Source organism: Dipodomys spectabilis, unplaced genomic scaffold (genome assembly GCF_019054845.1).
Source record: "Dipodomys spectabilis isolate Male_0828 unplaced genomic scaffold, ASM1905484v1 ptg000324l, whole genome shotgun sequence".
NCBI classification, from domain to species: Eukaryota; Metazoa; Chordata; class Mammalia; order Rodentia; family Heteromyidae; genus Dipodomys; species Dipodomys spectabilis.
In genome coordinates, this window is record NW_024871001.1 from 1,943,990 (window position 1) to 1,966,280 (window position 22,291).

The 22,291-nt window shown below is 35.7% G+C and overlaps 1 protein-coding gene across 1 annotated transcript in view; it reads left to right on the forward strand.

Annotated features, from left to right (window-relative positions):
• Positions 1–6,651, forward strand: part of Cfap47 (cilia and flagella associated protein 47) — a 236,069-nt gene extending 229,418 nt beyond the window's left edge. Inside the window, exons 65-66 of the mRNA XM_042702461.1 lie at positions 1,092–1,260; positions 6,439–6,651. Of these exons, the coding sequence (XP_042558395.1) occupies positions 1,092–1,260; positions 6,439–6,651 (382 nt within the window). The remainder of the gene's footprint in view (positions 1–1,091; positions 1,261–6,438) is intronic.
• Positions 6,652–22,291: the final 15,640 nt, after the last annotated feature.

Consider the following 22,291-nt stretch of genomic DNA (forward strand, 5'->3'; position numbering starts at 1 on the left):
TATTTAGGACTGTCTTAGTTATAACTACGATGCTTGTCTCTCCACTGTCCAAGGAAGACTAAATTTGAACCTACTGTCCAAGACAGTGACCCTATAATCAAAGGGGCTGCTTAGTCAGCCTATTCTCTTTGTTCCTGTTAGTAGATTTGCAAGCTAGGGAGTTCCCTCTCTTTACTGAAGGGTGTGTGCCTAGAGAATGGGGTGATGCTGACCAAAATTAAACTATGCACAGACCATGTTCTCACTATGTACTTATACTTCTAAAGTAGATCAATGAATTTCAAGCTGAAACGTTCTTGTATCATCTTCTACATACCACTGTTTAATCTGTTTCAGAAGCTGCACTTGACCTTGTAGAAACATCCTATGAGTCACTTTGGATTTCAAACTCCTCACAATATCTTATTGTACTGTCTCTTTTATTCTACATCTCTGCTTTCTTCTACTAAGGAATTCCTTAAATTCTCCATGCAAAATGTAAGCCTAGACATGGAGATGATCACTGAAATTTTAAATGTCACTTCAGTACAATTCAGATCTAGACAGATGATAGATACAGATTGATTGATTGATTGATTGATTGATTTGGACACACTGAGGTTTGGACTCAAGACAGGAACCATGCATCTGCAACTCCTTCTCAATAATCTTTAATATAAAGTGTTTTCATCTTATTAAATAAGTAGATAGCTAAAAGAGCATAAGCATATATTACATTGAAATAGCAGTAGAAACAGGAGGTTTTGTGATAGCTTTAGTAGCCAGATATTTTATATATGAAATTATTTACAATTGGGAATTTTTCATTTGGGACATTGACTTTTGACAGTTTTTATAAGGGCAATATTTCATCTTGGAACACTGTGACATGAGATGATTTTTAAAAACTCTTTAGGATTTAATTTGCTGTTGTAAGAACAGTGACATTTTAGTCATTTTAAAAATGCCTCCTCAATCTTATTATGTAAGTAGTCAAAAAATTTTAACTGTGGGTGTATTGAAGCAGGATGCATATTCTTATTCATGAAATTCTCTCAAATAAGATGACATAATAAATTTGACTGGTTGATATTCATGCTTTTTTCACCCAGATTCTTTGAACCATTTACCGCACACTTCCTGCCTGGCAGTGATCCGGAATTTTTCGTTAGACCTCAGACTGGAAAACTTCCTCCATTTTTTACCAATGGGCTTCTCATGGTTGTAGGCTTTAAACCTCGAATGTACAGTAAGAAATACAAAGCAACACTGGTAATACAGGTGAGTTCTAGAGGGATGTAACTCTTACTGTAGCATTAAGTGAACTAAGGAAAAAGGTTTCTCCCAATGAACACAGCTAAATAACAATATTGCCTCACCTTATTTTCTTTGTTTGTCTAGCAAATGAATTTAAATATAAACTACAAGAACAACATTAAGGAGTACTGAGTTTTTTCAATTCTACATTAAGGACATGTAAAATAGATAAATGATCTCTATAGATTATCTGAATAGTCACATGTAATTTTAAATAACATTCCAATTTCAAGGACAGAATGTTTAGATCATTCTAAATTTATGTAGACGTTAAGAATGCCTATATTGGAACAGACTTTGGTTTGGCCAAGTACTGAGTTCCTGAACTCAGGCTTGCTAGGTGGCAAATGCTGACCCACACGAGCCACCACCCCCCAAGCCCTAAGCAGGAAATTCTTTTTCTCTTTCTCCTATTTCTTATTTTTGCTATTCAATATAAAATAAAAAATAGATAAATTTCAAAGTTTTTGTTTCAAAGGATTTATTTTAGTGTACCGCAGTAAAAATATGGTACATGCAATCTTGAAAATTTGTCCCATTAAGGACATTGCATAAAATTTCACACATATTTCATAATAAGAAGGTTTAGGCTAAAGACAGTGTTCTATTTAATTTTGGAAAGATAACTATTGTTGCAGTTGCCTTTCAGTAGCATGGGCACAAAGAGCATATTGTCAACCTATGATTCTTGGTGTGAAAGTGATTTCTAGACTTTTAACTCAAACAATAATTAAGTGGTGCCATAAGCACAAAACTTCATTATTATTTTAGTAAGTAGAGAAAAAGTGTCTTGAATATTGTTTGGCAAAATGATTTCTATTTTCTATATCTAAGAGTCCATTGAATCTGGGAAATGTGATGATTAAACTTCTTTGGCCTTGCTGTACATTCCCCACTGCCTGCACTGATATTTGTCTACCCTAAAGTGATTAAATGACATCTTTGAAATCATTTTCAGTTAAAATGATGCCCATTTTGTCCAACACACAGAGGCTATCTCAGAAGTTATACATTTAGCCAGCTTTACCAACAAAATGTATGCCTAGATCCCTGTGTTGATTCGAAAGCTAAATTACTAGTGGCAAAATTGACCCTTTCGTGTGAAGTTTTATGGGATCAATTTATATTATTTTCACTTGGTTGGAAGTGGCTTGATTTGGTAATACATATACAAGGACAAAATTGACACTGGTACATGTTTAGCTGTTTAGCAAGTTATTTATGACCAGGCAGAGGCAGAACAATGTCGAGTTTGAGAAGATAGAAGCATAAAGATCTCAAGTGTGAGGACACCATGGCCTATATAGTGAGACCATGTCACCAACAACACAGAGAAAGTAAAAGAAAAATAAATCACAATTTACATGCAGAACTTTTCCATCAGAACAGTGAAACTACTTTTATGGAAATGTCCCTAGTCCCAGCACACAAATATATGATTGTTATAATGAAATCAATATTTTCAAAAACATTATTTCCATTGTATTTCATTTAGAATTAAAAATGATTTGTACAATTTAATGACTAAATATTGTACAAACTAGTCATGTTAGCAAATTTGTAGTTACTCATTCAATTAAATTATATTTAGAATGAATAAAAACTCTCCTTTCAAATCAGTTAACTTGTCCAGACTATTTTACAACAGTGCTGGCAAAACACCATATAATATCTGCTAAAATTTTCAAGGTGAGCATGATAAATCTTGGTTTATTAAAATATGAGATCAGGATTATCCAGCATCAAGCATAAGGTACTTTCTTTGTATTCATATAAAATTATATTTTTCTATAGAGTAACATGAGACATATCATATATATAATTTCATTTATATATAAATCCCCCAATATAACTAGAGGCATAACCACACATAGGCATTATATGTACATTGATTTTATATATTTTTTATTGTAAAGATACTGGACAGAGGGATTACAGTTACATGAGCAAGGTAATGAGTCTATTTCCTATCGAGCATTGTTACTGTACATTGATTTTAAAGAAATGTTTTTGTTAACATCAAACTAGGGGAAATGGTATTGTAAATATCTTGGTTTGCATTTTCTTAGAAGCTGATCTTCAAATAATAATTCAAATGTAAGTAGCCTAGTAGATATCAGATGATGTGAGGAAATAAATATAGGAAGGCCAGTGTATAAGATACAGAGGGGAAGGAAATCAATAGAATGCTTTATCAAGGCATCTGTCACAGTGAGCAACTGGACATTAATTCCATGAGAGATGACTGGGAAAGTGTGCAGAATGCACATCTCAGAATTTCACATCCAAGACAGCTGGGAAGCTGGGGGGTTTATATACCACTTGTCACAATTCTAATCATTGCCTGAAGAATTCACTCAGTGACTGTTCATCCTCTGGCACCAGCAGAGGAGCCTGCTGGGATTTTTGAGTCAAAGAGGTACAAACATTTACAATAGATTGAAAGTTGAAGCACATATTGAAATGGAAACACTTTAGGGATATGGATATCTCCTAGTGAATAATTATCATTTCTTTTCATTAGTAGAAACATATATTTGACAATATAACTTTGGTCTTTTCTGGGACCTGAACTCAGGGCCTGGGCACTGTCCCAGAGCCTCTGTGGTCAAGGCTACCACTTCTTCCACTTGAGCCACATTGCCACTTCTGGCTTTTTCTAAATTGGAGATAAGAGATAAGAGTCTCATGGACTTTTCTACCTGGGCTGGTTTTGAAACATGATCCTCATATCTCAGCCTCCCTAGTTGTTAGGATTACAATGTGAGCCACCAGCGCCAGGCAGTCTATCTCATTTGTTTTCCAAGCAGAGATACTACTTAAAAATAGGTATTTCATCTTTATGAAAAATAAAAGTTTTTCTTTTTACTTTTTGAATAAATGTTCAGAGAGTATAGTGATCAGTTTGACATTCTTTAGCAATAATCTATATAGAGTCTATGAAACCCTGTGACATGGGGCTATTAATTCTTATTTTGTTTCTGCTTTTTATTGCTATTTCTATTTACAAGGGTTGATTGGGGGTAGAAAACACAGAACTATATCTTTAAAATGCTTTTGTTACTACGTAAGTAATTTTTTATATTCACAGTTAGATTCAATTTTATCCGTAGGTAAAATCTGTTCTATATAATATTTATTTTATAAAATAAGCTTCTTTTATTATATTGCTTATTGGAAACAAGAGTGTGAATATGGTTTCTAAATTGTGTTTCTATATTCATACAGTCCACATCACTTTTATATATATATATATATATATATATATATATATATTATTGTAAAGAAGGGTTACAGTTATATGAGTAAGGTAATGAGTACATTTCCTATGGAATATTGTTACTTCTTCCTTTGTTTTTCCCCTACCATCCCATCCCTCCCCACCTCCTTTTCCCCCAAGTTGTAAAGTTTTTTTCAACATAGTGTCTTGTACATCTCATTGTTACAATGGGTCAACCTGTATCCTTATTTCAGCATTTTGTTATTTCCCTTCCCCTCCCCAAATTAGAAAAATGTATATACAAGATGTAAGGCACAGGAACCAAATACAGTAAAAACAGGAGTTATACTGTGGGGAAAGAACATACAAGAGAAACAAAAAATCACATAGCACATCAATAATAAAATTATTCAAATTTTCAGTAAAATTTATGAAATATAAGTGGGACTTTTAAGAATAATGTCTTGATGGGTGCTGGTGGTTCATGCCTGTATTCCTAGCCACTCAGGATGCTGAGATCTGAGGATCATGGTTCAAAGCCAGCCCAGGCAGGAAATCTTATCTTCAATAAATAACCAGAAAACCAGAAGAAGTGCTGTGGCTCAAGTGGTAGAGCACTAGCCTTGAGCTGAAGAGCTGAGGGACAGCTCCCAGGCTCACAGTTCAAGCAACATGACTGAATAAAAAAAGTAATAATAATGTCTTCATAGCTAATCATTTCCAATGGTACAGGTTCCTTCTTGTAGCTCCTATTTCTAGTGACTAATTACTGGATGTCAGCGTGGAATCCTTCATGGATGTAGCTCACTAGAATGAACTCACTAGATGAAAAGCATGAGTATGGACCTATCCATATAGCTAACATAGCAGTAGTAAGTGTTAAGCATAATGCATGTCTTTTCATTTGTTCATTTGTTCCCATAAAGTGGTTGTTTGTTCTGTAAAAAAAACTATATATGTCATATGTACAATCTCCAGTCTTTCTTTTTCATGCTTCAATTTAAATGTTTCTTAATTCAATTGTATCATGCTCCGTGATTTGGTCCATTTTGAATTACTGATTCTGAGTACATGATTCCTGCAAACAATAAAAGGATCAGATATAAGGCCATGCCAGATGTGAGGGAAATTCTTATATTTCATCAATATCAACTGATGGATATTGAATTATACATCAAGCCTGATGTACTGCAATATTCACTTGGCCTGCTACTTCCTCTGAATAATATTCTCAGCATACAGGATACACAAGTCTTAATGTGAGGAGAAAGTTTATATAAAAATGGGTAGCTTCAGGAAATTCTGCAGAAGCAATACTACTTAAGATATGAACATAAACATTCAGAAAATGCTAGACAGGATGCCTAGTTAAATATGATTTAGAAACTATGTCTAAGTCTTGTGCATACAAGCACAAGAAATGAAGACTTTTGTAATAAATCCTGATAAGTATTACTGACCAAGATTGATTGTTATCAGTGATCTTATGTCTCTCATAGTCCAAAGGTTAGGTACTTGAATAATCTATAAATCAGATCAACATACTTTACCAGTAATTTTTATGGCTGCACTTAAATTTGCATGTATAAATTTATCTTGAATTATATTGTTCCCATCAATTATAGCTCATTCTGGGCAATAGTCTCATGTCTACCAAATAGTGTACCATTATATCAGATGGATGCTTTATTCATCTACAAGGCAGTGATATTTCAGTGAATAATGATTCTTAGTTCATAAAACCAATCCAAGCACTTTCCTTACTTTACTTTCACATAAAGTGTAATTATAAATTCAGTTTTCATTTTGTAATTTTCCCATACCTTGTGTGACAAAAGGGTGCTACTTGTAATAATAATATTTGTTTAAATTTTTGTAAGTCTCTGAATGTTTCATATAAAATTCCCCCATTTTATTTCCAGACTGAAGATTCATACTGGCTATATGAAATAAATGGATTACCTCCAGAGCCCACACCACTGATTAACGTGAAACCCAAAATTGATACAACTAACGAGAAATACAACAACATGCCAGTTGTTCGGCGTAATTTTATCAGTGAAAATATGAAGCTTTTAAGGACAGGGCCATCTTCTACCATCAAAGGAGCGCCTTTGGTCACAAAGCATAAATAAAAAGTGTGTTCCAAATATGTTTTCAGCTTTTGAAATATTTGTGAGAAACAATGGTTTAATTACAGTAGGCCTTACATATTTTCTTGTCCTTTAAAAATGCTGACAATATTCTCTCACTATGTCGTAGGTCATATTTGAGACACACGTTTTAAAAATGGATTTGGGTTATTCATACTAGAATCATTTTATTTTTAAAATACAGATTATACGTTTGTAGGGAAACACAGACATGATTTTAATGACAGTATTTCAAACACTAGTGTTAGCACTTCAGTTCTTACAGTTCTTATGTAGGTGTTGCTTAATAGTCTCTATTTTTAATTGACCACTAAAATTATATGTAATTATGCTATGACTATATAAAATAAATGGATTACCTCCAAGCCCACAACACTGATACATTGACATGTTTTTAAATATGTATACATTGTAGAATAACTAACGAGCTAGTAAATATATGCATGTTTTCTTAGTGATTTTACTACCATATATTAATTGAACAAATTAAGGAATTTAATTATGGCATATATGCATATAATGTACTATAACTACATTCACCTCCTCTAGTCCTCTTTCATATATCCCTCTCCCCTTTCCCTTTCCAAATACCTAATAATCCCCTCCTTACTCCTATGACCTTCCCTCCACCCCTAGATTCTGCATATAAGAGAAAATGTAATATTTTTCCTTCTGAGTCTGGCTCATTCCACATAACATGATGATCTCCAGTTCTCCCCATTTACCTGCAAATACGATTATTTCTCTCCTCTTTTGGCTAGGTAGTACTCCATTGCACATATATAGCATTTTTCTTTATCCATTCATGGCTCAATAGGTATTTAGGCTGATTCTATCACTTGATTATTGTGAAGAGTACTTTAATAAACATGGGTTTGTAGACATCTCTGTTGTATGCTATCTTTGAGTTGTTAAGACATATACATAGGATACTATAGCTAGATCATAGGATAGTTTTATAAGGAACAACCATACTGAATTACATAGTAACTGGAATAATTTACAGTGCTATAACCAGTGTATAAGGAATTTTGATTTTGTTGTAGCCCCACAAAAAATAAAATACCTAGGAATTAACTTAACCAAAGAAGTGAAGTACCTCTATGATGTTCTTTTTTTTCTTGATAGCCATTTTGGCTGTGTTGAGAAGTTTCAATGTAGCTTTTTTATTGTGGCAGTCCTAGGGACTTGAATTCAGAGTCGTGGATCTGCTTAGCAAGTACCCCACCACATGAGCAATGCTCTCAGGCCCTCTTGGTTTTAGCTCGTTTTTAGATAGGATCTCACACTTTTGCCCAATGCTACCACTAACTGAACTCTTCCTTGGGTCCACCTCCCAAATTGCTTTTGTTACAAGAGTGAACCACCTTGCCTTGGGCTCAGTGTAGTTTGGGGTAAATTTCCTGTTGGCTAAGGACAATGAACATGTATCATTTGTGTATTAACTATTTATGCTACTTCTTTTAAGAGCTGTATGTTCAACTTAATTGCCAATTATTGACTGACCTTTATTTTTCTATACTGGTACCAGGATTTGAACTTCAAGCATTGTGTTTGCTCAGCTTGTTTGCTAGGTAGACACTCTTCCCTTTGAGCAAGGCTCGAGCCTGGATTTTTGCTAGTTATTTTTGGAGATACAGTTAGTATCTTAGCCTTTTTTTTACTTGAGCTGGCTTAAAGTGTGATCCTCCAGATTTCATTCTCCTTAGTAGCTTAAATTACAAGCATGAGAACCCATGCTCAGCTAAACTATTTTTGGAGGAACCATATTTTTTTTTATAATATTGAGATCTGACATTATGTTCTCAAATCTACTAGGTCTGATTTGTATTATCTGTTCCTCAGGTCTGATTTGTATTATCTGTTCCTCAGCACTTATATTTTTTCTCTGCTATTATCTGGTTCTCTATATTATGGAACAGAGATTCCAATAGGTAAGTGTATAAAGCTTAAGGGATCTTAACAGACCTTGAAAGAAACTTAATTGCTTCCATGTGTATTTTTCATCCTTTATTTGTTGTGAAGCAGGATTTCAGTGCTAGCTTCGGTTTAAATTTTAATTGGTCATTGATTTTATTTTTTATTTTGATATATTTATTTCTAATATTTAAATTTGATTAATTTTATATTCATTTTATATACATTTCTTATTTAATATTTTTGCTCATTTTTGATTGTTAGGCATTTATCACTTTAAATAGCCCAAGCACAATTATTATGTAATCTTGGTCAAACCGTGCCACAAAAATTTTTTAAGAAGTTTTTGATTGTGAAAATACTGTACAGAGGGGTTACAATTACATGAGCAAGATAATGAGTACATATCTTATCAAGCATTGTTGCCTCCTCCTCTGATTTTCCCCTACCATCCCTTCCCTCCCATCTCCACAACTACACTCCCTCCCTCCCCACCTCCCACCCCTGCCTAAATTGTAAAGTTCATTTTTCAACATAGCATCTTGTACATCTCATTGTTTCCCTATTCAAACAATTTGTTTTTTACCTTCCACTCCCCAAATTATACCAACATCACATACAGTGAAAACAGGGGCTATACTGTGGGGGAGGGACATACAAAGCAACAAAAAAATCACGTGGTACCTTATAAATACGTTAGAAACAATAGCAAAAAAGAAAAAAAAACACCTATGTCCTTATCTTGGGGTTCCTTTCGCTTAACATCATCTTATCTGACCTTTTCTGCTTGTCCCAGACATATACTAGTTATTGCAAATAAGGGAACCCATGGGACCTATGTTTCTTTGGTGTGCCACAAAATTTATAGCAAGTGATCCTTGTTCTGATATTTTCTTTATGAGTTCTGTTTCTTTTATTTTAAAATAAAAATTTTGTAATTGGAAACACTGTATATTGTACACAACCTGTTTTGTAATATGTGTACAGTATAGAGTGTCTAATTCTAGCTAATTAGCATATGTAATTTTTCACATAATTTTCTTTGTGGTGAAGCACTTGTGCTGGTTATATTACTTAGCTTTGGATTTCTTTACGCTTTTCAGAATTATAGATAAGAGGACTATTTATGGAGGACATAATATTTGTTTTGCATTGTTTTGTCTTAATTCTTTTGGCTCTTTCCTGTCAGATAGGGACAAGCAGTCATGAAGCTTCTACATAATCAAGGCTTTGGCCTCCTTTCTGGTAAGATGTGAAGGATTTATCAGACTGGTTAGTGAGCTCTGGGCAGCCCTGTCCCGAGGCTATGTCAGTATCCTCAGGCTTACATTGCCAGTCAACTCCATATACTTTGCAGCCTGAGGCAGTAGTTGTCAGTATTTTTCCCCTTCTAAGAATTCTGGCGCCTGAGATTTAGTAGTGAGGCCAACTCCACTAACCCATTTCACAAAGAAGACCTGTAGTTATTTTTACCCCTTAGAGGAGAAGCTCCACTTTCCATTACCAGCTTTTGATTAGCCAGGCTAACTACTAGAGATCAGGTTTTGGTTTGTATCTAATGAAGGAAAATGTTTATCTTGTCAAAGTTTCTGATATTCTTTATTTTTATATTGTTTCCATCTTTGATAAATTTGGAGAGCAGAAGATAGATCCATTGAATTCGAAACATATTATGCTGCTCTATAAACGTTCTATTAGAGATTTGACATGGAATTTCATAAATGAAATGCTATCACTTTCAAGTGGAAATGCTTATGAAATTTCCAGAGACTTAAATATATAGGTTATACTAATTAACTAAATTCATTTTAGGTCTGTTTTAGGAGATACTTAAAAATTTAAAGAGGTAATACTCTGCAATTAAATCAGCTAAAGACATTGAAACAGGTTCATCCTTATCAGTTATAACCCAAAAGAGCCTTATTCTCTGTATATTAGGTCTGGTTAAGTAATTTTTATGTCCTTTCTGCCAGAATAAACAAATTCTCATTAAAAACCTGATTGTTGGATCTCTTATCTTTGCTTATAAATTAACATGTGCATGATTGGAAGTCTAAAATACTGTTTATAAGCCTGAAAATGTTTTTATAGAGCATTAAGCTGAAGGTATTTATATAAGAACCTATACAATCTCTTCAAATATTGAAGACAAGTTATTTATCCATCTATCCATTCATCCATGCATCTGTCCATCTATATATCTGTAAGGCACCATTTTTTTCCTTTATGAGAAGCATTCAATCTAAGTCCCTTTGGTCTCCAGTTCATTGGTATTAAGTACATTCACATTGTTATACAACCACCGCAATTATCTCTCTCCAAAACTTCAAGTTTTTTCAAGCTGAAACTGAACCCAGCAAGCAATAACTCTTCCATTTTCCTTTGACATATACACAACCCCTGGAAAATACCATTCTAATTTCTTTTGTTTTTGTAGAATCATGACATATTGTTTTGGCATACTCATCTTACTTGTACTCTACTTTGTATGTTTGCAAATGTGAGTATTCTAAATATATTAGTAGAAACAAACTACTTGTTATTTTGTGACTAGCTCATTTGACTTAGTATGTTTTCAAGGTTCATCCATATTGAAACATGTATCAGTGTATCTTTCCTCATTTTGCTTCCATTCATCCATCCATAAACACTTTTTATGAAAATGGTTTATGAATACTTGTTTGATATTTTTCTTTCAATAATTTTGGGTGAAACTAAATATGATATAATAATTCTATTTATAACTTTTTGAGGAAATGTCATACTGATCTTCATAGCTCCTAACCATTTTACTTTAGTGCCAGCAATGCATAAGATGACATATCCTTGCCATCTAAGTAATCTTTAGTGGAGATTAACGGTATTTTCCACAAGGAATTTAGGATTGCACATTCTTATTTTTTTAATAAACTTTTTATGTTTATATGCCATTTCAAAACTTAAAAAAAGATTCCATATTCCCTTTACCCAGTTAACACATCTTCAAAATTATAGTATGATATTACAAGAAATATATTAATATTGATGTAGTCAAGGTATACAAGCCAGGGCTGGGAAGCTGGCTTAGTGGTAGAGTGCTTGCTTCACATGCATGAAGCCCTGGGTTCGATTCCTCAGTGCCACATAAGTGGTAGATTACTAGCCTTGAGCTGAAGAGCTGAGGGACAGCGCCCAAGCCCTGATTTCAGTCCCTACCACCACCACCAAAAAAAAAAAAAACTTATAGAAACCAACCATCTATGGCTCATGCATACAATCCTAGCTACTCAGGAGGCTGAGATCTGAGGATCATCATTTGAAGCTAGCCAGAGCAGGAAAGTCTGTGGGACTCTTATTTCCAATTAACCACCAAAAATGCCAAAAGTGGATCTGTGGCTCCAGTGGTAGAGCACTTGAGCAAAAAAATCTCAGAGACAGCTCTCAGGACCTGAGATCAAGCCCCAAGACCAGCACAAAAAAAAAATAAGAAAAAAGATACACAAAAATTCCGTGACAAAGATCCCTTAATATTTTCCTCTTATAGCTAATTTCACTTCTATCCCATCTCAATCCTCCTTTTTATTCCTGGTTACCAGTAATGTATTCACTATTTCTATCATTTTATCATTTCAAAAATGTCATATTAATGCAATCATACAGCATGCATAATTTAGGGATCAGGTTTTTTTTTCAGTCAGCATAATTCTTAGGGGACTTACTCGTGCATTTAGCATAGATCTAGCAAAATATAAAACAACTCAAGGGCTGGGATGTAGCTCAGTGGCAAAGTGCTTGCCTAGCAAGTGCAACATCCTGGGTTTGATCCCCAGTACCAAAAAAACCCCTCAAATATTGAACGTTGTCTAGATTATTTATACTTTTAGGCTTTTATAAATACATGTGCCATGAACTTTCCTATACATACTTTTATGTGTATGTTTGGTTTTTCAGGGATGAATAAATGTCAGTAAGTCAGTGAGTCATATGGTCTTAAGTCATGATAGTTTCATGTTATCCAAATACTTGCAAATTGTTCCCAGAGTAGATGTACCCTTTTCTGTTGCCACCAGCAAGAAATGTGTATGTAATCTAGTTCCTTCGCATCCTTACCAGTATTTAGTGCTGTCACTGCTTTTTAATTAAATTCATTTGTAACTGACGTAAAAAAAACAAAAATTATACACAGTGATGTGATAATTATCACTATTTTTAAATCCAACCCACCTGGTGGGTGCATAGTGATATTTCATTGTGGCTCATTTACATGTCTAACAGGACTAATCGTGCTGAACAGCTTTTCACAGGTTTACCAACCCCCTCTATTTTATTACCTCTTCCATGAAATATATCTCCGTGTTTATTTGTTTTTTCTATTAACCTCTCTGTTCCATTCTGTGGAAATCAGTTTTCTGCATGGTTCACAGACAGCTTTGTGTTTTACTGTTAACTGTCTTCATCTTTGAATATAAGAGAAATTCTAAAGTGTAGGGATTAGAGGTTTAATCGCAATCCAGAAAAGGTAAGAGGACTCTTAATGTGATAAGCTTCTGGGTGTTGGTCTGTTATTGGTTCCTCAGCATTTGAAGCCAGGTTGCTCTTTGAGTCTCCTATTTTCTCTCCCACACACAGGGTTGGGAACCTCCAACAAAAGTCTGTTGGCCTCTGTACAATAGCCCTAAGAAATTGTAAGATAAATCATTATGAACTTGGTAAAAATATGCAGTCTTTAAGTGTTAATTGTTTTTTTTTTAAAAAAGTGATTTCATCTTTCCTGATTCTGTAGACTAAAATAGTCAAATTCTTTCATTAAATGAAGTGAAAAAATCAAGCATAATGTCCATCATTGTATAAGAAAATATTCCCCTTTGTCCTAGATACTCAGTAATTGCATTTTTGCCATGAATTCTTGAACCAAAATAGATGACTGAAGAGTGCCTCATACTGCTGACACAGATCACAGTTTGTCGCTAATGGAATGTTAACTGCTTTTTAAGTAACTCAGAATAAATCTGCTGACCCATAAAAGATTCATCTGAAAGAAATTCAATTCATTCTGTGACTCTACCACTTCTACTGGCATGAACAATCTTCTTCCTTCCATACCTTGTTTCAGTCATGGTAATGCTGACAGTACCACTTGGCCCCTAACAGGAACTTTTAATTGGAAAAAGATGGATATATTTAATAATATGTCAAGGCCATCAATTAAAGTACAGATAGTCCTGAAAATAAAAATGATATTCAAGACTGTGTCTAGTACAAACATAATCCCCAGGGAATGAAAGTTGACTCCCATTTCAAAGATCAGACAGACAATGCTGAGGAAGCATTGTATGGTTTCCAAAGATAAACAAACAAAAACAAACGACTTCTGCTTCATCCTTGGGAATCAATTCCCTTTGTGATTTTCTATCTGGGACAATCACTCACAGAGGACTGGGAAAACTTTAGCGAAAGCAAAACTCAACACCTCAGCAGATGTCTTAGCAACCTGAATGTTTTTAGCTGAGTCTACTTTCCTGTCTGTGGACCTACAGTCCCATTTGGAATATGGTTTTGAAATTGAGGCTATATTTTTCTTCCAGGTGTGGGCATGATTTGTTATAGTATGGCATATTTGAAAATAAGCCATGTAAGAAAATAGTAACTAATATGAATTTTATAAGTCATTTATTTTCAATAAGAAAATATAAAAAGTTTCCTAAGTAACTTTTTTAAAAATTCATACCAGTAATCCAAAATAATGGATCCATGTAGTATTTAAACAATAGCTGACGATTCATTGCACCAATTGTGCTGACTACATGTATATATGTAGCTGTGAATTAATTTTTCTTAATTATTTTGAGTCCTGGGACTTGAACTCAGGGCCTACACTCTATCCCTGAGCTTCTTCTGAAGGCTAGCACCCTACCACTTGAACCACAGAACCATTTCTGGCTCTTTTTGGTTATGTGGTACTGAGGAATCAAACTCAGGGCTTCATGCATGCTAGGTAAGCACTGTACCACTAAGCCACATTCCCAACCCTTGTAAATTATACTTGAAGTTAGCTTTTATGTTTAACAATAATAAATTAGGAAATGGAGGTGTGGCTCAATTGGTAGAGCTTTAGTGTTGAGCAAAAATCCTAGCTAGAACACGAGAGCATGAGTTTAAGCTCCAGTACTGGCACAAAAATAAAAGAAATTTATGCTGGATACCAGTAGCTCATACTTATATTCCTTGCTATTCAGGAGGCTGAGAATTGAGGATTGCAGTTCAAAGCCAGCCTGGCAGGCAAATTTGAGAGACTCTTATCTGTAAATAACTCTTGAAATGTTGGATAAAATCATGGCTCAACAATGCTTGGTAAGAAATGTATGCATTATCCTGCCCATGTAATTGTAACCCCTCTGTACAGTATGTTCTCAAATAAAATAAAATAAAATTTAAAAAAAAAAATCATGGCTCAAGTAGAACGCTAGCTCTTACCATAACATGTTGAGCAAGAGCAGAGACAATAGAAAATTATGAGTTATATGATTGGCATTTAAGAAGATTATAACAAGCCTACTTTTAAGCAGCATTACCTCAGGAGCACAGTCCAGAAATATGACTCAGTGACTCAGGCCAGTCAAATAGCAACAAGTCAAGAAATGTCAACTCAGCAATACATTTTACAAGAATAGGCACAAAAATCATATCTATTTAAAATATGTTAGTAAAAACATCCCAAGTATAAAACTCAACAAATTTTCAAATATGTAAACTTGGATCAACACAGAATATATTCAGATTTCCAGAAAGCTGTCCTTTGCCCTCTCCTACTTAGTACACTCTGGGAGGTAACTTCAACTTTAAAATTTACTGTTAAAGAACCTTTTCATTGGTTTTTAACATCCTAGAAAAGAAATTGCCTCACAGCTCTCCATCTTGTCAATTTGGCTGTCTATCAACCCTCTACCTATATCCACAATAGATTGACTCTAAGATCCTGTGAAGATACTACAATGCTCATCTGCTTATAGAATCAATATATTCAGAATTAAGTGTTCAATCTCATATTTATTTTAGAATTATACAAAAAAAGATTTAAAATCAAGCTAAATGATCCTCAGTGGAAAATGGGTGAGTAATATATGGTAGATATATATAATGGAATATGATACAGTCTTTAAAAATATGGAAATCCAACCATTTATAACAATATAGATACATCTGGTAGGCATTATGCTAAAATATGCCAAGCAAAAACACATACTATAGGATGTCATTTACATATGGAATCTAATAAAATTGTATTCATAGAAGTAGAAAGTAGAATGATGCTTGTAAGAATCTAAGGAATATGAAGAGGGACAGAATAAAGAAACATTTGTCAAAGGGGACAATGTTCCATATAAATGAGGAGATGTTTATCTGTGTGTGTGCACACGCATTCACGCACGTGCACTGTAATTGAAACCCAGCATTTCAATCACAATAACCAAATACTTTATCCCTGAGCCACACTTTCACATCTATATTGTACAGTAAGATGACTGTATATTTCAAATAACTAAGATAGTACATTTCAAATATTTCACCATTAAGATGGTTGGTAAGCTGAGGATGTATATACTAGTTTGATTTAATCATTCCACATTATACAGATGCATGAAAACATCCCATCGCACCCCAAAAATGTATCAAATTAGTATTGGTCAATCAAAAACATTAATACTAAAGGTAGGTTTGGGTATTTTTGGTTTGGGCTTTGGGTTTTGTTTTTGTTTGTTTGTTTATTTTGGTTTGTTTTGCTAGTAACAAGACTTGAACTTAGGCCCTGAAGCTCTTGCTTCATTTTCTTGTTCATAGCAACTTGAGCCACTTCCCCATTTATGACAATGAAAATGTGTGGGGTGTGGGGGTGGGTGCAAGCACACGCATACGTGAGTGCTGGTCCTGGGGCTTGAACTCAGAGTCTAAGCACTGTTCTGAGCATTTCTGCTCAAGGCTAGTGCTCTACCACTTGAGCCACAGCTCTACTTTCTGATTTTTTTCTTTTGGTAGTTACTTGGAGATGAGAGTCTCACAGGCTTTCCTGCCTAGGCTGGCATGGAGCCACATTCCTCAGATGGCAGCCTTCTGAGAAGATAGGATTTAGGGCATGAGGCACCAGCACCCAGTTAATAATGAATTTTTAAAAACTTGACAGAAATAAAAAAACAGACTAATATAACAGTGTCACAAGTAGATGTTAGGAAAGTACTGCACCTTTGAAACATTATCTCAGAACATTTCTAACCTGTTACTTTTTCTTTGAGGCTAATCTTGAAGTTCAGAGCCTGATGTCCTTTACAAGCAGAGATGCACATGGTAATATTGACTAATTCAACTACATCTCAAAAGTGTCAAATGTTAGAATACTTCAAGGATTAATAGTTTAAGATAAAATTTCATAAGGCAAATCCAGTGGCCTTTGACACATAATTGTGTCATAATTTTCATCTGAATATGCATGCATAATTGTATATGGATTCTTTATGCTTATGAAGATGAATGTAAATATTATAGAACTGTTTAGTGATGTGCTACAATAAGTAAATATCTAAAAAGCCCTTGATAGTTCATTAAGCCTCACAATCATTGGTGGCATGTAAATGATGACTCTCTACATTTCTGAAAGCAAGAGACATAGTTTAAGGTCAACTTGAGACCTAAGAGAAAGAGAAACTTGTGCTTTGCCTACCGATCAGGTGGTTGGGGTCTTTCTGCTCTACTTGGATAGGCGTTTCGCTAGGTGAGGAATAAAGCACTTTCTGGGATCTTCAGTGCCTAAGGTCTAAGGATTGTACTGGCAGACCCAGAGGCTTATAGCTCCAAACTCTGGGAGCCAAGGGCGTATTGATCCATACTTCAGAAGCTTGGACTTACGGCTTTAGGCACTCATGTTGGCGGCTTATTGCTTTGGGTTTTAACCATCTTGGCTCACACACTTGGCAGCTTTTATAATCCTCAGCTTTTTGGCAGCAGTAAGTAGTGGCAGCAGATACCAATAAGCAGCAGTTGGTGATGCCTTCTGGAGTTACAAGTCTTGTATAGGCCTTAGGTACGGAGACTCTTTGCCCTATAGCAATAAGTGGCCTTAGGTACAGAGACTTAGCCCTACATCAATAAGTGTTACAGCACTCAGGATGAAGGTGTCAAAATCCTCTTCCCTTGATAACAGCTAGTGTTATAGTTCTTGAGCCTAGGGTATCTAGGGTATCTTAAAAACCTTGGCCCTTAAATTTCAGTAGCTCTCTGGAAATCTTCCAGTGACCAGACCAATTATGGCCCTTCATAGCCTGCTCTCTTTCTTTAGCTCTAGTTCTCTTCCCTTCTCACTCTCTCTCTCTCTCACTCTCTCACTCTCTCTCTCTCTCTCTCTCTCTCTCTCTCTCTCTCTCTCTCTCTCTCTCTCTCTCTCTCTCTCCTTCTTTGTCCTTATCACCTTGGCAACCTGTAGTTCTGTCCTAGCTGGCCTCTGGAACTCTTCATCTATCTCATTGCTACTGCAACTCCACCATTGATGTCACTGCTGTCATTTTGGACCTTCACTACTATTGCTTTGCTGCTGCTCCTGTTTTCCTCTTCTCATGTTACCAACACAGCCTACTCTACTAATGGCGAAAAATAGACAAAATAGATCTTGCAACAAAAGGCTTAATGCTACCATGCCAAGCAGCAGAGGATGTTCCCTGACTAGGTAAGCCTGTGAGTCAAATAACCTGCTTACAAGATCAGAAAGAAGGATGTGGCAAGGTTGTTCCTACCAATCTTGGCAGATGCTCACACAAAGGAAAGATTATGTTTGCACCAATTACAGGCCTTCTACCAGGACACGTGGTAATCCCCCTCTAGTCTAGATGGAAATGGCTGCCGTTAGAGGTCAGCAAGATTGTTGAATGCAATATAAAACACACAAAAAATCAATTAATTTTTTTTTTGGTGGCACTAGGGTTTAAACCCCAGGCCTAACATTTTCTAGGCAGGTACTCTATCATTTAAGCCATGCCTCTACCACTTTTTGCTCTGGTGCTTTTTGTGATAAGATCTTATATGTATGTCCAGAATAACCTGGGCCAAGATTCTCCTATGCACACTCCTACTGTAGCTGGGATAACAGTAACGCCTCTGAACTCTGAACCCAGCCTTTTCATGACTTGTCAATGTTTGCCCAGGCTGGTGTTGAACTCAAATCCTCTCCACTGAAGTTTCTTGAGTGGTTAGGAACATAAACATCAGACACCACCACACCTGGCTCCTTAATCAAATTCTTGTACATTAATAGAAGACATGAAGAAAGTGATACTAAAATTAAATTATATACTATTATTCCATAGTTAAAAACTATAAATTTAATGAATTTACAGATATGCATAATGCTTATATGCCAACATTTCAAAATACTTATGAAATTAACTAAAATATATAAATGCTGATAAATATCATGCTCATAAATTAGATGGCTTAATTTTTTAATTCGCAATTTGATGTGTAGTTTTAGTATATTGCTTCAAAAATCTTACAAACGTTTATATAATAAATTCACTCTAAAATTTATCTGGGAAAATTTGTTCCTCAAATAACTTCAAAAAATCTTAAAGGGATATATTAATATTGGGTGAATCACTCTATTGATATTAAATCTTAATACATAGCTACCAGAATCAAGAAATTGTAGTAAAGTTGGGAGACTCAGTAGAGGAAAACTAGGAATTAATATGTGTATATTTCCTTGGCGATTTTTCTTTTTTAATGGAAAATAAATGATAAGTATATTGATAATAATGGGCTTGAACCTATACTTAACAAGCAAGCTACCTAATGGCACCATGGTTAAGACTATCATCTGCTTTTTCAAGCCATCATTTTATAATTTATTAAGTAAACAGAAGTCAAATGTCTCTTATCCACTTGATGTAATCTTTTTATACACACACGACTAGTAAGTCCCACTTAGAACAGCTGAAAATCTTTCAGCAAAAGTGTTAAAGATGAGCTCATAAATTCAGTTTAGATTTCCTTAGTTAAATTAGGTCAAATGGAAGGACCACCAGTGAGAGATTGCTTAATCAGAGCCCATTATTTTTAAGTCATCTCCGCATTCCAACCATTCCCCAACTATAAAACTCTACTTTCACTCAATTATTGAAAACTTCCATATAACAAAGTAGATGGGCTAATTTAAATTCCTCAAATCTCTCAATCACATTCTCAATGAAAAGTCTATGGAGAGAATTCTTACCAAAACCAGTCTGGAAAATTAAGCCCATAGAATTATCAGCACTTACATCAATAGGTTTTGTATATATTCTAGAATAGAGCAGGACAAAATTTAGAATATAAAATACTTAAGAAACAGATTCCTTACTAGAGAATTTGCAAAGAATATGAGAAAAAATTAAATTCAAGTCTTCCATCACTATTATGAAATAAAACTCTCTCTCTATATATAATTCTTTTAAAAAATTGTGGATATTCTGCATTAGTAACCTGTGAACTTCAAGTCTTTTGGGCCATTATTAAGCTAATAAACTACAAATCATTCAAACCATGTTAAAGCAGAACAAATAATAAAAGTCCCTAATGCTTGGGCTTTGTCTTCAAGATATAAACCTGGGAAAGCTAATTGAGGAGACAAAAAGCTTCCCTTTACACACTGTTGTATAATACTGAGGCTTTTAGTTATGGTTTGATGACTTGTAGTTTAAGTCCATTTTACCCAGCTCACTGGCATTGTTGATACTTTGCTTTTAATACTATAGGAAAGTAAGGAATTCTGCTGGCATATTTACTGAATTCTGGCTAGCCTGGTTCCTGGCCATTTTTCTGGTTCTAGACAAGATGGATCTTTCCATCTGTCATCTTCACTGAGTTCAAGTCTTCCTCCACAGCCTCCCAATTCAAGTTCGCTTATTGATGAGAGTGAATTTCGCTTCTTTCAGAATTGACTCTTCAAGGGGGACTACTTTTACCCCATATTATTCTGTCAGCCATAATCCTCTGGCTACTTTCTTTCTGACTACCTTGTTAGCATGGAACTCTTGGAGGTAACAGCTTGGGCAGTTTGAAGTCCAAGCTGGTCAATACATTTGATTTCACAGATGTATGCAGTTTGGGTGACTGAGTTGGTTAAGAGTCAGCTATTGCACCTATAAGGCTATCTTATGAGATATGCCAAACCAACTCCTACTGGAACACCAAAAGCCACACCAACAGCAAAAGCCAGCAGCACATTTTTGATGCTGCCTTCTAGGTCCTCTACATGGTAGAATTTCACAAGCCCACCCCAGCCTCTTTGTTTGACTAACCAGTACCATTTTGTCCTTACAAGAACATCTGTGATACCATAATGGTTCAATGCAACTTTTTTGGTCTCTATTCTTCAAGTGGTTGGCCACAAAGGCACCAAAAGAAATTAGAGTTACAATCCCACCCCAGGCTATTACATGGTCACTGAAAACATGGATCATCACTTGAGGTAAGGATTTGACATGGTCTTTGTGTGTGTGTGTGTGTGTGTGTGTGTGTGTGTGTGTGTGTGTGTGTGCTGGTCATGGGGCTTGAATGCGGGGCCTGAGAGTTGTTCCTGAGATTTTGTGCTCAAGGCTCATGCTCTACTGCTTCAACCATAGATCCACGTCTGGCTTTTTGTTGGTTAATTGGCGATAGGGTCCAATAGATTCTCCTGCACAGGCTGGCTTCAAATTGCCATCCTCAGATCTCAACATCCGAAGTAGCTAGGATTACAGGCATGAGCCACAAATGCCCAGGTTGTCTTCCTTTTCTGATGTCTAGTTAATGAAGCATGTCTTGGAAAGCTGTCGCATGATTGCTCTGCACCCAGTCTAAGACCCACAGCGCGTCTCCAGGGTCTTCCTTGCTAGCCATCTGGGCCCCTGCCCAGTGGCTTTGCGGCCTAGGCACCTGTGGCCTGTTTCTGAAGGTAGTGACAGTTAAGAGGGAGGGGAAGGGGGAGGGGACGCCAGCTCGGTGATTAGCAGAAGCACAAGCCCCTAGGCCACCCTGAGGCTGGATGCCTGGAGGGGGGTCTGTCCCATGCCCATTGGCGCTGGTGTTCTGGACATCACTGTGATTTCTACAAACCTGTTATTCTTCTCACCCACCCAGCTTATGCTGGCGCCTAAGGAGATGGAGGCCAGGGCCTTTGACACCATAAGAGAAGCTCCACGGGTATGAATGAGCCTGAGCCCCTGAGGAAGTGGCGGACCAGGCGTGCAGTCCCTCCCTGCTGGAGTTGGTCCACTGAAGCCAGAATGGCCCCTGCCCTGAAGGATCATTCCCTTCAAAGCTCCCCTCAGCTGAGGAGGAGGAGTTTTACCTGCAGTCCCGGGAGATTATCTGTTGCTCCCTTTGGAGATTTTTTTCTATTTAAGTCTTCTATCCATTTTTATGTATTTTTTTCTTTGCCCATTTTTAGTTATTTGTGGGATATTTTTCTAGTCGAGATGAACAAGTTCTTGATTCATTCTGGATTGTAGCCCCTTAACAAATAAACTATTTCAAAGCATCTGCTATCGTTCTGTGTGTTTTTTTGGTACTCTATTAATGAATTTTTGGCATGTATATATAAAGTTTTGTATGGTTCCATCAGCACAGTTTTTATTATGTTGGCTATACGTTTGCTTTTTATCCAGAAAAGAATTGTGAGACCCTATGAAGTTAAGTCTTCTCTTTATATTCTTTGAATACTTGT